At 49.2% G+C, this 14,828-nt stretch overlaps 1 protein-coding gene across 1 annotated transcript in view; it reads right to left on the bottom strand.

The window, feature by feature from the left end:
- The window catches only part of LOC119405131 (neprilysin-1-like), a 90,089-nt gene that overhangs the window by 16,240 nt on the left and 59,021 nt on the right, over positions 1 to 14,828 (bottom strand). The window contains exons 14-15 of the mRNA XM_049419217.1: positions 7,841 to 7,908; positions 543 to 664 (exon numbers count right to left, since the gene is read on the bottom strand). Of these exons, the coding sequence (XP_049275174.1) occupies positions 543 to 664; positions 7,841 to 7,908 (190 nt within the window). The remainder of the gene's footprint in view (positions 1 to 542; positions 665 to 7,840; positions 7,909 to 14,828) is intronic.

The raw sequence follows: 14,828 nt of genomic DNA, 5'->3' as shown, positions 1-14,828 counted from the left end.
ACTGAAGACTTGTCGTCGTTTAAGGAGTCGTATTATGGTGCTGTATTAAAACTTTGGGGCTAATTCTGTTTCATTTATTCATATGCTAATGCTTGCTCTATAAGTCGCCAAGAGATATTTAGCTAGCGCGACAAATAATTTCCCACTAAATAATGAACTCCCCCCCGCTCCCCCGTTGTGTCTGTTGAAATTTAAACACTGCGCATGCACACCGGGGAGTGGGGGGGGGGGGGGGGGTGCCGTGCTGATTCTGGCAAAGTGAAACACTTCTACTTTTCCAGAAACCACGGTGGTCTAAAGGAGTCGAAACTGCTCGAGGCCCGTGTACTTAGATTTAGGTGCACGTTAAGAACCCCATTTGGTCGAAATTTCTGGAGCCCTCCACTGCGGCGTCCCTCATAATGATATCGTGGTTTTGGGACGTTAAACCCCAACAAATACCATTTTCCGGAATCAGCACAGCACCACGAAAACACGTTACAACACAACGTGTTCAAACAAAACTAAATTGCATTATTAAGTGCGGCATGAGTACTACTTACGGACATGTTTGCTGTCTTGTCAACTACGCCTCCGTATTGGGCTTTGAAGCAGTCCGTCTTACGTTGGTACGAATCACTCATAGCCCATGGACTTATGCGGCCATCTTCGGCGTAAAACCTTCCTGCAAAAATAAATTCGGTTTTAAACCAGCAACAGCGATATATACAGGACGTTTTTTCGACACTACAGGCTTTTTATAAAAATTCTATGACAGTTACGCTCCTGTCGTTCTCGCACATGAATTCTATGTCGAGCCGGAAATGCTTTTCTGCTACCAAAATTACGTTAACACACATAATTAACAAAAACTCGTTAATTAAGTTCCTAATTACCGACTTGAAGGCAGTTGTTTATACTAGAGAATTGTAGTGCGGGCCAATTTATAGCATATCCATTTTTTAGAATTCGCGAAAGTGGCACATAATTAGAAATATTCGTCATCGAACTCTACAGGGGTACTGACACGAATATTTCCAGTTGTCATTTTTTTGCGTCAAGTCAAAGGTCAAGCCCTCAAGAGCCTAGAAAAGGTAGTGCTAACCGCGAGTGCGCCCTCAAAAAGTAAATACAGTAGGTTTTTAAAAGCTAGTTTCCTTTCGTACTGTACCCTGACGTCACAACACGGTATGAGCTTCTCATCACGTGCTCGCAAAATATATAGTGGCGTTTCCACGGCCGCTCCACGCCGTGGCTCCATTGGCGACGAAAAAGCGGCCATTTTAACACGACAGCGTTAGAGAGCTCGTTTCGCAGAAATTCCACCGTCGGTAGCGGCGTTGGTGACGGCGTCGCTTGTGAGCGAAAAATCGTCCGTGACAGAAAAATTGAGAAAGATGCAAATAAAATAAACAATAAAAATATTCCGTCCAATTGAGGATCGAAGCCGGGCCGCTTGCTTAGCAAGCAGGTGTCCTACAGCAAAGCCACGAGGTTACTTGCAACTGCTTCGGAAAAAAACGCTACATAAACGCCATGTAGTGGAAGGGGTCTCCTTAACACATTTTATTCAGCAGGTGTTACGACGAATATCAGCCCATTCGGCGATTTGTAGGCGCATTGGCGAGGCCATCAAACTACGTTTTTTGCGCGACGCCATGCTTCGGGAAAAGCCGGGATAGTGCATCCATCGCCGCTAAAAACACACACAAACTTGCAAACAGCTCCAAAAATGGACAACTATGTCCATCTAACGGAAAATGTATCAAGCAAACAGCAAGTGATGATGATGATGATGATGAAACTGTGGATTTCCCTTTGCGTCGGGTAGTCGCAAAAACTTTTTGCATCTTAGCCGTCAATTATAAATTAAAAGAAAAAGGAACATACAGAAAAAAGAAAGAAGAAAAATAGAAAAACGCGAGAATGAAAACACTCAGAGAAGTGAAGTAGGGAACCGCTTCTATTCCGGATCACTGGGTCACATTAGATAATGTGCTGCCATCTTTGAGGCATTGTGAGAATCATCTGTCGACTCTATCAGAGGCAAGTGCTTTAGATCGAAAACCTGTACTATTACTATAGATAGATCGCGCACACATGTGTGTGTCTGTGTGCGTGTGTATGTGCGTGTGTGTGCGTGTGTGTGTAACTACACACATTAATGAGCATGCACTTAGTGGTTGAAGTGCGCACTAGGGGATGGATGTCGCTATCGCGTTCGACTCTTAAAGGCGAAGCTTAAAGGTCCTCCAATTTTCGGAAGTCTTGATGACGCACAAGCGGCCATCTTGGCAGTTTTGGTACTTAACGTCATCACAAGTAGCCAGACTGCTGTGGGAAGTCACCAGAATTTGATCTGTAGCCTACTTACATATATATATATATATATATATATATATATATATATATATATATATATATATATATATATATATATATATATATATATATATATATATATATATATATATATATATATATATATATATATATATATATAAGTGTGTTCACAAAAAATGTTTTCGAAGCGCGCGACCGGAGATTTGAGCCTGCGACCCTTCGCTCTGCGGCTCGATGCGCTGAGCAGCTCGGCCAACACGCCGGCGAACTATTTATACTAATGGCGAGCAAAATATATATGCACCATTTACCTTTGCTGGTATCCACATCTCGAAGGTGCTTCAGCGTGGCAGGGCGCCATCTCTCAAAAAATGCGGCAACCCGTGCCGCGAAACCGCTGTCTGTATAGAGTACATCTGACAGCGTGCCGTTTACAAGCCCGTCGCTGGCGTTCAAAAGAGTACAGGCTTGGCACTGGCGTTTAAAAGAGCAAACGTATGATGCTGCCTTTGCAACGTCGCTATTGTGAATGGTAAATAGTGTTTCAGTGTCCATTACAGCTTCGGTGATAGCGTGAACAAACACCAAGAAGAACTCTGAAGCTGTGTATTTTGTGATTTCTTTGCACTATAGCTAGGGTATGTAATGAGGTCCTGTACAAAAGGTTGTCTGCCAAGACCGGACTTTCTTAAACCTTTGGGCAGATTGCCCGGATCTCTCGTTTTGTTCTCGCAAGATGCTCCGATGATCTCGTATGATTTTCCGAATGACGGCGCTGGCATCTCGCTCAAGGTCACTTGAGGGCATCCGACAACGGTAGCTAAACACTTTTCATGCTTAAAACTTTATATTTTAGAAACAACGTCCACATTTTAGTCATTGTGGAGCTCAGTATCAATGTTTCTCGAATCCTAACGTCCAACCTCCTTCAGAAAAGACCCTTACATGAGATATGAGAAATGCCTTTTTGTGCAGAGCCCTGTGTCATGTGGGCGAACGCGCGAGAACTTTTCTCCTGGAGTTGTACAACAAATCCTGGCAAGATGGCACGCTCCCGACAACCTGAAAGACTAGTCGCCTGGTTCCACTATTGAAGCCGGGCAAGTCACCGTTGGAGCTCTCATCCTACCGCCCGGTCACATTGGCCAGTTGTGTAGCAAGGTTATGGAGAGGATGATCCTCGGACGCTTGGAGTGGTACTCGGAGTGCAAGAACACCTACCCAGATGTCATGGCAGGATTTCGACGTGGTCGATCATCGATTGACAACTTCGTCAACCTGGTCACCTACGTTCAACATGAAAAAGGCAGAAAGCGTCTCTGCGCTTTGTTCGTTGTCGTCACAGGGGCGTATGACAACGTTACGTATGAAGCCATCTTCACCGCCCTCGAAAGAAGTAGGAATAGGCGGTCGGATGTTATGCTGGATACGTAGCTATCTCTCAATGCCATCTTTTTTTGTGAGCATCGAGGACGGCCAAACTTCTCCGCATTATAGCCACCGTGGCGTCCCTCGGGGCGGCGTACTCAGTCCTGTGCTGTTCAATCTTACACTGACTGCCCTCCTTGAGCACCTGCCAAGCACAATTAGGCTGTCAATGTACACGGATGATATCTGCATTTGGACGTCCGCCGTAACACGACTACAGCGCCGAGCGAGAATTAATAGAGCTGCCCCTCAAACTCCCCATTAGCTCCGTAAAAGAGGCTTGGAAATTTCTTGCGAGAAGTGTGCCCTCGTGGCGTTTACACGCAAGCCTATGAATAACTACAGCGTAATATTCTATGGCCAATCTATACCATATATGCGATCACACAAGTTTCTGGGGGTCATAATTGACAGAGACATATCATGAAGCCATCAGGTATCGTACCTAAAGAAGCGTTGATTGGTATCTGTCATCTGTTGAAGGTTTTCGCGGAGAAAACTTAGGGAATGTCCCCAAGTGCCATGCTACAGCTGTACAGGGTACTTTATCTCACCTTCCTACGGTACAGCTCGCCTGCATTAACCAACACAAGCGAAACAAGTCTGCGAACGTTAAAAAGTGGTCAGGTCCAGGCACTCCGGATTTGCCTAGGCTTGCCTCTTAGTGCATCGACAGTACCTTCTATAGCGATTGCCGGAAACCATCTCGTCAAGACACACATTGGCGTTGAAACACTGAGGACACATATAATGCATCTGTTTCGGACTCCCCGCCACCACCTAGCCTCTTTACCAGCAGACAGACTACGCACGTCTATTTGCCAAACGGTAACCGCGTATCGCGAGTCCTTAAGGCGCGTTTACACTAGAGCGACACGACACCGATTTCGGTCTGCCTAGAGTCCCCAGATTTTTCCCTGTTCTTTTTTCTCATTGGCTAACGCTCGTTTTCGGTAGCCATGTTCTTCCTAACGCTTTTCTAGCGCCCGGTAAAACGCTTCCCCCGTTCACTGATGACAGGGGGTTGACGGGAGGAGAAAGGCGCGTCGCGTTAGCATATTGTCCGCTGAAAGATGCGTGGCTAATGTACTTAGACGCACATGACTTTGTAAATTTTCCAAGTTAGGAAGAAAATGGCGTCGGACGCCAGCTGCACGTGAGAGAGGGCCAGAAAGGAGGCAGTTGTCGGTACTTCAGTAAAAAGGAAAAATCTTGGGACTTTAGGTCTGCCGACTGTCGCCGGGAGTGTCTTGTCGTGTCGTCGTCCTATTTACACTGCAACGACGCCAACAGTCGACAGATCGTCTGTGAAAGACGCCGTCCGCGTCTTATCGTGCTCCCAGCCTTTCGTCGGCCGATTCTCTTGTCACAGCAGAAGGCGCGCACAGCGACACGGACTAAACTTGCGCTAAAAGTTGAAAACGGGGGACCACCTGCTGCTCATTTAGGCCGTCCTCCCTCCTCTACCATTGTCCCTCTCGGCGTAGCGGCGCGGCCCCCGTCAACCCTTCCGGCGTCGGGGACGGGGGTGCGGACAGACAAAGGGAAGCAAGGAAAAGACGTCGGCGGGGTGCGTGAGATGCCCATTGTCAAATGCCCGAGGATGTCGAGGAGGATCTCCCCCTTCGAAGTTCGAAGTAACGACATGGGCAAATTTTCGCTCGGCCACTGATCTCCCGACGACCTGCCGACGACCAGTCTCCCGATGCGTTTTGCTAATAATAATAATATCTGGGGTTTAACGTCCCAAAACCACGCTATGATTATGAGAGACGCCGTAGTGGAGGGCTCCGGAAATTTCGACCACCTGGGGTTCTTTAACGTGCACCTAAACCTACGTACACGAGCCTCAGACGTTTTCACCTCCATCGAAAATGCAGCCGCCGCGGCCGGGATTCGATCCCGCGACCTTCGGGTCAGCAGCCGAGCGCCATAACCACTAGACCACCGTGGCGGGGCGATGCGTTTTGCTGGTGTTTTTGGTTTGCCGTCATGTTACACTACTACGACATGCTGTCTTTGGAGGCGTCGGGGTCGTCGTCGGCCTAGTGTGACCAGACAGTCCAGCGACATCGTCGGCGGGTGACTCGTCGGCCGACCGTCTGCGTCTGCCTCGTGTCTGCGTCGGTGTCGTGTCGCTCTAGTGTAAACGCGCCTTTACCAACATGCTTCATGAACGCCGCGAGACCTTCGATTCCTCCGGTGTGCCTGACTCAGCCCAACATCAGCCTAACAATACGTGGCATCCGGAAAAAAGCAGATATGTTGTCACCTGTCCTTAAAAAGCTCGCTTTACTGCTGTTATATGAGAAGTAACAAGGCTGTATACATGTATCCACCGACGGCTCCGTTTGGCGAAACAGTTCAACTGCAGCTGTTGCGACACGGATCAAAGCCACAACAATCAAATTCAAGACCTCCCACCTTACGACGTCGACGGCAGCAGAGCTCGCAACGCTTCGTGTCGCATAACATTTCATTAGTGATGAACGGGCCCAAAAATGAACTATGTTCAGTGACTCCAAGGCGGCACTGCAGTCGCTTCTGTCATCTTTACGACGCGGCCCGCACGAGCAACTTTGTTTGAGATTACAGAAGAGACGCACCATTTAACTGAGAAATGACATGAAATAATTTTTCAATGACTTCCAAGTCACTGTGGGATTATCGGCAATGAACGGGCCGATCAAGCTTCCCGTTCCGCCCATACTGAACACAATCAAATACTAATACCGCTCTCCTGAACTGACGCTGCACGGAAGCTCCGTGTGCTTGCTCGCCAACGCACTACGTCGCAGCGGAACGAGCCACACTTCCAGCACGCACGACTATTCCTTAGACCCAACTCTCAGCCTTAGAATTCCTCCACGACTTCACCGAGGCGACGCTACCCTTCTGTGCAGGCCATGGTTGGGGGTCGCATTTACCTATGCGTACGCGTTCCGAATAGGAATGGGCGACATCGCAGCTCGTGACCAGTGTGAAAGTGATAAAACTATTCAGCATATTCTGTGCGACTGCCCACAGTACTGTTCTCAGAGACGGTTGCTTGATAAATTGGACGCGCTTGATAAATTGGACGACCGGACTCTTTCGGAAGAAAGAATCTTGCGCCATCGACAGGACTTAACGTCACAGAGGAAGGCTTTGCAAGACGCTAATGCGCTTTCTGCGTTTAACCGGTCTACCAGAACGGCTCTGATAGGAACGTCCTGCATGTGTGTGCATGTGAGCTTTTTTTTTGTTTTTATTTTATCTCACTCTCTCTGTCCTTTGTCCGACCCCTATTTGTCCACCCTGGCGCGGGGTAGCAAACCGGTTATTACTACCAGGTTAACCTCCCTACCTCTTTCTTTTCTTCTATTTCTCTCTCTCTTCTTTCGAATGGCAACGTTCAAACATTTTGTTCAAACTTTCTCCCCCCTCCCATCGCTCCAGTTTTCTGCATTCTTCCTGCCCTTGCGGGAGAGTGAATTTCGTGAATGGGACCCGCTATCTGATAGGAGCTTGAGACCCCTGATACGGAGGCTCTGGATTATTTTAGACGACGTGAGGTTCCTTTAACTTGCGCATACATTTATACGCAATCGTATTTTATTGCACTCTGCCAGCATCAGAACGCGGCAGCCGCCGCCGCGAATCGAACCCGCTATCGAATGCTCAGTATAGCGCAACATCATAGACACTTCGCAATCGCGACAAGACATGACAGAAGTTTATGTGGCGTCAACACCACAAAAATGGGGTCCCGCGTGCGACATAGGCTAAACTCTTAATCAGGTCCTCGTTAAACTTTGGCTATATCCAGGAAACCAGATGAAAAATATCTGGTTTCTTAGCTATATCTATCACTTTAAGCGGGACCCGGTGAAGAGCGTAGTTATTCTCAGCAAAGTGGACAGTGCGTCGACCAATCCGACAACCGCTTCAGATACTTATATATAGTGAAACGAAGATTTGTGTGCAGGTGGCATGTCCAGAAATCGCCAAGCTTTCTATCTACAGACCTAAGAAGTACGTGTATTCGAAAAATCTTTAATCACAAGAAACGCACAGAGCGTTCAACTCTAGCAATATATTCAATTCTCACCTTTCCCGGTAAAACTATGACTTATTTCATGTGCAATCACTGTTCCGATTCCTCCGTAATTCAATGACCTGGTAGGTAAAGAAGAAAGTTTAAGAATTGTGATTTAGTTTTTTCCGGATAATGAGGACAGTTCAAATAGTATTACGCAAAGACCACAGTTGAAATACAAATGCAGACAGGTCGAATAGTATTACGCAAAGACCACACTTATTGTTTACTACTGCTGCGCTTATGAAACGAAACATTCGGAAGCAATTGATTGGTAGTTAGAACTTTCATACTTGTATGAATATATGTACCGCGTGTTCCAGCTAACTCGTACGAAGGTGTTAAGATCCATAGGACAGTTGCACGTGCTGTACATTAGTGGTAGTCGTTTGTACTTACAGCATGTATTTTTTCATTACTAAGTGCTGATTTAATTAGCTAAGTTTAATGAGTAAGCTTTCTCATTCTTTCTTGAATCGGTAAAATATTAACCTTAAGGTGTAGGCCGCTTCAAATGGCCTCAAAATCAAGCATTTATTTTGTGCTGAAATCTACCTGGTTGTTTTTCCCGAGAAAGAGTAAAAGCGCTCTAAAAGCGCCAAATATGAAATATACGCCTGCTCGTGCGCCTCTACTCAAGCACTAAGCGTTTTCTGGTCGCTACATGCACGACCACCCGATAAAAAAAATTACACATCATCGCCCCCTACGGGCAACCATGGAGGGATGCGAAAGGATCGCGAAGGGTGCGCATCGAGTTTCCGTTTCTCTTATGTGACTTATGAGATGGTGGTTGTCGAGGCGTTTGAATTACCGCTTGCCAACGCTGACGTTTACGTTGGGCTTCCGGAGCCTTCCTCTGCTCCGCGGCGGTGGCGACGCCGCTGCAACTAGCGCCGACGTTGACGTTGTTCATGGCGTTTCGCACACCGTTGCACAGAGAGAGAATGATGGAAGCACAGCGAACGCACGGTTTCGCAGCCTCGCAGTTTCGAGATTCGCTTGCCGGCGTTGCCGTTTACGTTCAGCTTCGTGAGCGTCCCTAGCGCCGTTGGGAAGGAGAGTGGAACGCTTGCCGGCGTTGCCGTTTACGAGCGTCCATAGCACCGTTGCGAAGGAGAGGGCAACGCTTGCCGGCGTTGCCGTTTACGTTCAGCTTCGCGAGCGCCTATAGCGCCGTTGCGAAGGAGAGTGCAGCGGGAGCGAGCGCCCCGCTTTATATACGAGCGAACAGCTGTGGCGTAGAGAGAGAAGCGGGAGAGGAGAAACGAAGCGGAGGCAGCGCTCACGCCACCTCTTCCCACCTCCTCGCGGTCACGCAAGGAGAGGGGGGAGAATTGGCGCATGCGCAGAATGGCTGCGGATGCCGCAGAACGGACACTGCACCGAGCTTAAGAAGCTCGGGGCAGTACACGCACCAGGCCGCACCTTTTTTCAACAGCAAAGCTATTGAGCTCCCTGTAGTTTGTGTGGTGTCATCAGAAAATTCAATCAACATGAACCGGCATGCGCTGTCTTCGTCCTCTTCTTTGTCGTCTTCATTTTTTGCTTCGCTGCTAAAACACAAGTGCCAATTTCTCCGGCGCTTGCGTTTCAAGAGTAAAGCAGAAGACGAAGAGAAAGAGACAAATTGTAGGGGAAAAATTTCTTCGTGCGGCGAGATTCGAACCCGTGTACCGAAGGCGAGCGTCCTAAATGGACCCTGAAACGGTTTTGACGATTTTGTACAAACACATTGGGCCGGTAGAGCAAGTCCTAAGGATCATTTACAGACCTATTTAAGCTCTGTGCGTAAACTATGTAATTTAACATCGTGCTAGCAACGTGTCCAGTTGCTCTTTGGACTAGCGATCTGTCGGACGCCTGTTCTACGTTCCAAAGTGGAGCAGTGGCAATGCGAGAAATGTCGGCGTGCCCAGAAGCGATAGCGTGCGCGTCGTGGTTGAGCCAATGCCATCGACGACGATCGGGCAAGTGAAGACGACCCTGAGCGCGACGCCTCGCGGTCATAACGCTTCCCCAGCTTCGCTGGTCTTCCTGCTTCCCAAACAGTTGGAAAGACTATATTTTCTTCAGCCACAATCTCCACAGTGTTAGGGGGTTACGCGTCTTTGGCGTCGTCCAGCAACTCCGGAAGCGTGATGGCATACCGAGTGCCTGGCAGAAGGGGTTCAGAGTAGTATTTTTCATGATAGATGATGGTGCGTGAAGGGGCAGCGGGATTAGCGACTCGGAAACAGTCTTATGCTTGTCCGGAAGAAACTTTTTTGCTTAGTGGAAGGGGATCTTCTGCAACCATTTATCTCGAATCTTCGGAAGGAGCTCCGATTGGTCTTCGAGCGCGTTTATGGTTGCTATGGGCTCTTCCAATTCCATCAGTGGTGGAGTGTGAGGCATGACAAGAGCACGACCTCTTCTGGACAGGAGCTGGAGCCGGCACGTGCACATCTAGCAAAGGCGAGACTCATGGCCTCTTCTCCAACTGCGTCGGATGAGGAGTGCTATTTCAGGCCACTCTACGGTGGATCAAAGTGGAAGGGTGGTTTTTCGTCTGTTTTCTACTGGTAATCGCGGTGACGCCTTCACAGAGTAAGCCATCTCCTCCATGCGCTCAAGCGCTGGTGAGCTTGGAGGCTATGTCGCCGACTGCGGCACGTCGGAGGAGGTCCTAGTCTTTCGTATAGGTCGTGGGGTGTATAGCGACGCAGCCTCTGAGGTACGTTCCCGAAAACACGGAGTGCGACCGGTGTCAGTGTCTTCGAATAGACGTTCCGCTAAGCTCTGTGGAGGCGCTGCAATGCACAGCTGAAGCGTGAAGGTTTGGAAGAATGCAGCGTGAATTTGACGAAGACAGGAGGCAGTTAAACACAGACGAGCGCCGACTTACAACTGAGTTTATTTCCACTTCGACAGGCCCTTTTTGGTGCACCATAGCTGGCTATATCACTCTAGTATTACAAAATAACAAGAAAGAAAACAAGATGTTGTAGGCAAAAATATTCGCGTGTTTTCAAGCTAGAAATGCCAGCTAAAAGCCCTTAATAGGGGATTTTAGCTTGTACGTATACTTTTTTACGTTACTGTGTTACCGGATACCGGACGGAATCTACGTATGCGCGGTTCTTTACGGAACGAAGACTTGCTTTCACGGAACGGAGACTACTCGCTGGATGCGTTTTACGTTCGGAGCCATAGCTCGCGAATTCATATTCGTTCGTGGCTACTCGCAATATCCGCTTTTCGGAGACTCCAGCTGCCGAGTAAAAATAAGCCGACGTGCGAGCGCCAATTACGACCACGTTGTTTGATCCGGATTAGCGAAACTAGAGTGACCTAGAATACCGAAGCCGTAAACGTGGGAAACCTAAAGCCCATGAGAGGGCACGGATAGGTAGTGCCATCTAGCGGGGCCGAGATGTACCAGGCAAGCACAAAATTGTTCATGTAAAACGTGGCGCATTCTACTTCTGGTGTAAACGCCCTGCAGTGACGTAATCACGAATCAGTTGCCTCTTTAATTCGTTTTTCCCTCAAAACCACTTGGGCAAAACAAACGTGTCCATGAGTATGGCTGCAGGAAGCGTCACAAGATGTCGGCACCATCGTTCGGTAACCCGGTATTCCTACATTTCTTTGTGTATACCGGGATGTTGTACACGCTAAAAACGTCTATTGCAATTTTGCCGCAGCGGTGATTGAATCTTATCTAAGTTAAATATAGTGTGAATGCAGTGATCATCACCATTTAGTGGGTTTTGTAAACGTAAAGGTATACGCTTACGTACGTACGTAAACGTTTACGTATGGCAAGCTAAAACTTTCCTAACACACGCGTTCCGGTAACACGGTAAACGCAATCCGCTAATCCGGTAACACGGTAACGTATAAAAGTATACGTACAAGCTAAGAACCAGTAATATCAATTCCGCATGCGAGGCCTGCCGTCGATTGCTCGCCAAGTAGAGAGGAAACGCTCCGCCCGTCGAGCATGAAGGAACGCCGGGGGTGAAGGAGGCGGGCTGCCTCGCTCATGCAGCGCCTGCGAACTTTGATCATAAGGGCGAGGTCGCGAGCGCCTACCCCGACAGACGTCATCAAATGGCTCAAATACGTGTTGTTCTTCGACCGCTTACTTCGCGTTGAGACGACAGGCAGCACGAAAACCGCTTCGCTGCCTGGTGCGGCCATATTCTCTTACAGAGGCGTTTTGTAGAGTTACGCGAGATCGGATCCAAAAGAGCTGCTTGCCTTACTTCGTATAACATTACATTTTGTTTTTTATCGCATTCGTTGTTTCGCCCTAGCGGCATACAGTGATTTGTTGTTGTTGTTGTTGAAGTGGCCGATTTTACATTTTTGCCCCTTCTAACGTTAAAGTTTGTGAAACATTCTATATTTTCAGGTCCCTGTGACGTACAATCGCAAGTGCGCTTTTACTTTTCTTATAGGCGGTGCAAACAAGAGCTCGATCTAGGCGAATGTATGTAAAATAGGGCCCTGCACTCCAAATTACACCTGCTGTATTTGTCGGCCGTCTGTCTTGTGAGTCTGTCTTGATGAATACTGCAGCACCAATGAAAGCGGCTGCAGCCTGTAATGTTTCAATTCGTTCCTGAAGTCGGTTTTCGCGCCGACTGCAGCATCGCACATCAATTTCCGGCGACGGAAGTTAGGTATTATACAGGGTTGGCATTCCGGAATACAGATATCAGAAAACATGCGCTCGAGGCCTAAAATACAAATACTGAGAGACACTTGTCTTTTACGTAACGGGACATCTGCGAAATATTATCGCAAAAAGAAAAAAGCATCAGGGAACACAAATACCTGCATACGAATACATGAATTCAAATACTGGAATACTTCTTTATTTCGGGCATTGCGATGCTCTGCAGAGACATTTATTAGGTACAAGATAATATTGTGACTAATGTTCCAGCGCACTGAAACTTGCATGTCAAGCATATTGCTCGAAACACCAATGAACACCAGTGAAATATGAAAAAAGTATGCATTTCTTCTAGTCAGGTCAGTTTTGTTGAGAATGTTGTTGCGTTAATTGCGCTTAAGCAACAGGAGCTTCTCAAATAGGCTGCCATCTAGCCAGCATCTGTTGGGCCTCAAGACAAAACTAGCGAACTCGCGAAATAGGTTGCCGTCCGAAAGAAAGTAGGAGTGCAGCGCCTGCCCTGAGAAAGAGACTTTCGTCGACATAGGATGACAATACTGTTTTCGCGATTCTGCCATCAGCGGCCCCGGGGGCTTCACCTCATGGGACACACCAACTGTACCTCCTTTGCTTGGGTTAGCACATGAAGTCTCCCTTTCCCCCTTGGAAACACGTCAGCTCATTTGCGGCAAAAATGTAACGAGATACCCATGGCCAGGCCCGTAGCCAAGGGGGGCTAGCCCTCCCCCGTTCTGAAATTTTGATAGAGGGGGGTGTTTCACCCAAAAATAAATAATGAAAATAGGTGTTTTTCTCAAATAGTCAAGGTTCATCATCAAATGGGCACACCCCGAAAAAAAATTCCTGGCTATGCGCATGCCCATGGCCTACACTTGTAGGGTCCGCCGTCTACTCCAAGGAATGGGCGCTCAGTGGGAATAACCCAAAACCATTTATTAGTAGGAAGAAGACTTTAAAGAAAACGTTACGGCGGCAAGGGCACACATAAAATAAACTCACGAACAGTTTCTACGCACAGCTTCCGTGCCGGTCCCGCTGACCTTGGCCACGGCGGACCGCACGCTGCGCACACCAGCACACTCCACGAAAGTTCACCGACCACTCCCCCTTGGCCGCTCGCTGCGTTCGGTTATGAATCTTTTGGGCATCGAGGGACATGCGCAGTGGGCTCCGTTGTCGCTTGGTGTCATCGCCGGTGTGGACTAGGGCGAGGGTTATCAGTGATCCCCACACATCCCCCCCCCCCCCTGAACAAAAAAAGTTCGCTGCAGGTCATCGGCAGCTGCAAGCTTTGCTTTGGCGGCGGCCTCCTGGTCTCCCTTGAGGTCGGCCGCAGCCTGCGCGGCTGCCACCCCAATCGCTCCCAACGTTGCTTCGAACTTGCGCAGGGTGCCACCGGGCTCGTGCTCCGTGCGCTCGACTGATATCGTCTTTCCGTGTAGTTCGGTGGGGTGCCGGTTCTGGATGCACTTGTTCGTCTCCTCGGTGGTGCTCACCGTGATGAAGCCGCAACGCTGCGCGCCAGGCGTCTTGCTCGCAGTTACGGCCTTTGCGAACACCCCTTCGCCGTGCTCGCTGAAGAGTGCCTCGAGGTTGCCCGTCCGAGTGGCTACGGCCACACCCTCGTTTTCTGCAGTCGCCTTAGCTGTCGTCTTTGTGGCCGTGCAGACTGCCTGATTACTTCTCGTAACGGCCCTCTTGGTGGCATCCTCCCTTGCTTCCGTCGTCGTCGCTGCTTCAGGCCTTGTTGAGGAAGGTGTCTCGGCGCCGGCAGCCTCAGCAGCTTTTGGCGTCTCCGTAGGCCCACTCACTCTCGCCGCAATGGCCTGGTCCTCTTCCGCCGCGCCCGTGTTGGAGTCGTCGTTGTCGTTGGGATGCGCGACCAAGGCCGCCTCACACTCGTTTGTGGCGTCTGTGTCGTCCTCGCCTGCATCCATTGCCGGGGCCTGGTCCACTCGTAGCTCCCCAACTGGAGCCTTCGCGTTGGGATTACCGGCGTCAGCAGTCTCGTCCTCTTGCGCCGGTGTGCAGTGTCGCCCAACCGGGGCCGTCAGCCATTCGAAGTTCATCGTTGGGATTACCACGCCCTTCGCCGCGCAATAGGCTGCCGATTCGGCGTGTCCCCGCGCCGCGCAGTACACTGCGGAGGCTACGTCGAGGCGCTCCATCGTCTCCAGCAGCATTTGAAGTGCGGCCTCCATTATTGCTGGCAGAAGACGGGGCCGATTTCACGTTGGGCGCCAGTTGTAGGGTCCGCCGTCTACTCCAAGGAATGGGCGCTCAGTGGGAATAACCCAAAACCATTTATTA

The sequence above is a fragment of the Rhipicephalus sanguineus genome, chromosome 9, assembly GCF_013339695.2.
Source record: "Rhipicephalus sanguineus isolate Rsan-2018 chromosome 9, BIME_Rsan_1.4, whole genome shotgun sequence".
NCBI classification, from domain to species: Eukaryota; Metazoa; Arthropoda; class Arachnida; order Ixodida; family Ixodidae; genus Rhipicephalus; species Rhipicephalus sanguineus.
The sequence above is the reverse complement of the archived record's forward strand: the minus strand, read 5'-3'. Positions and strand labels throughout refer to the sequence as shown.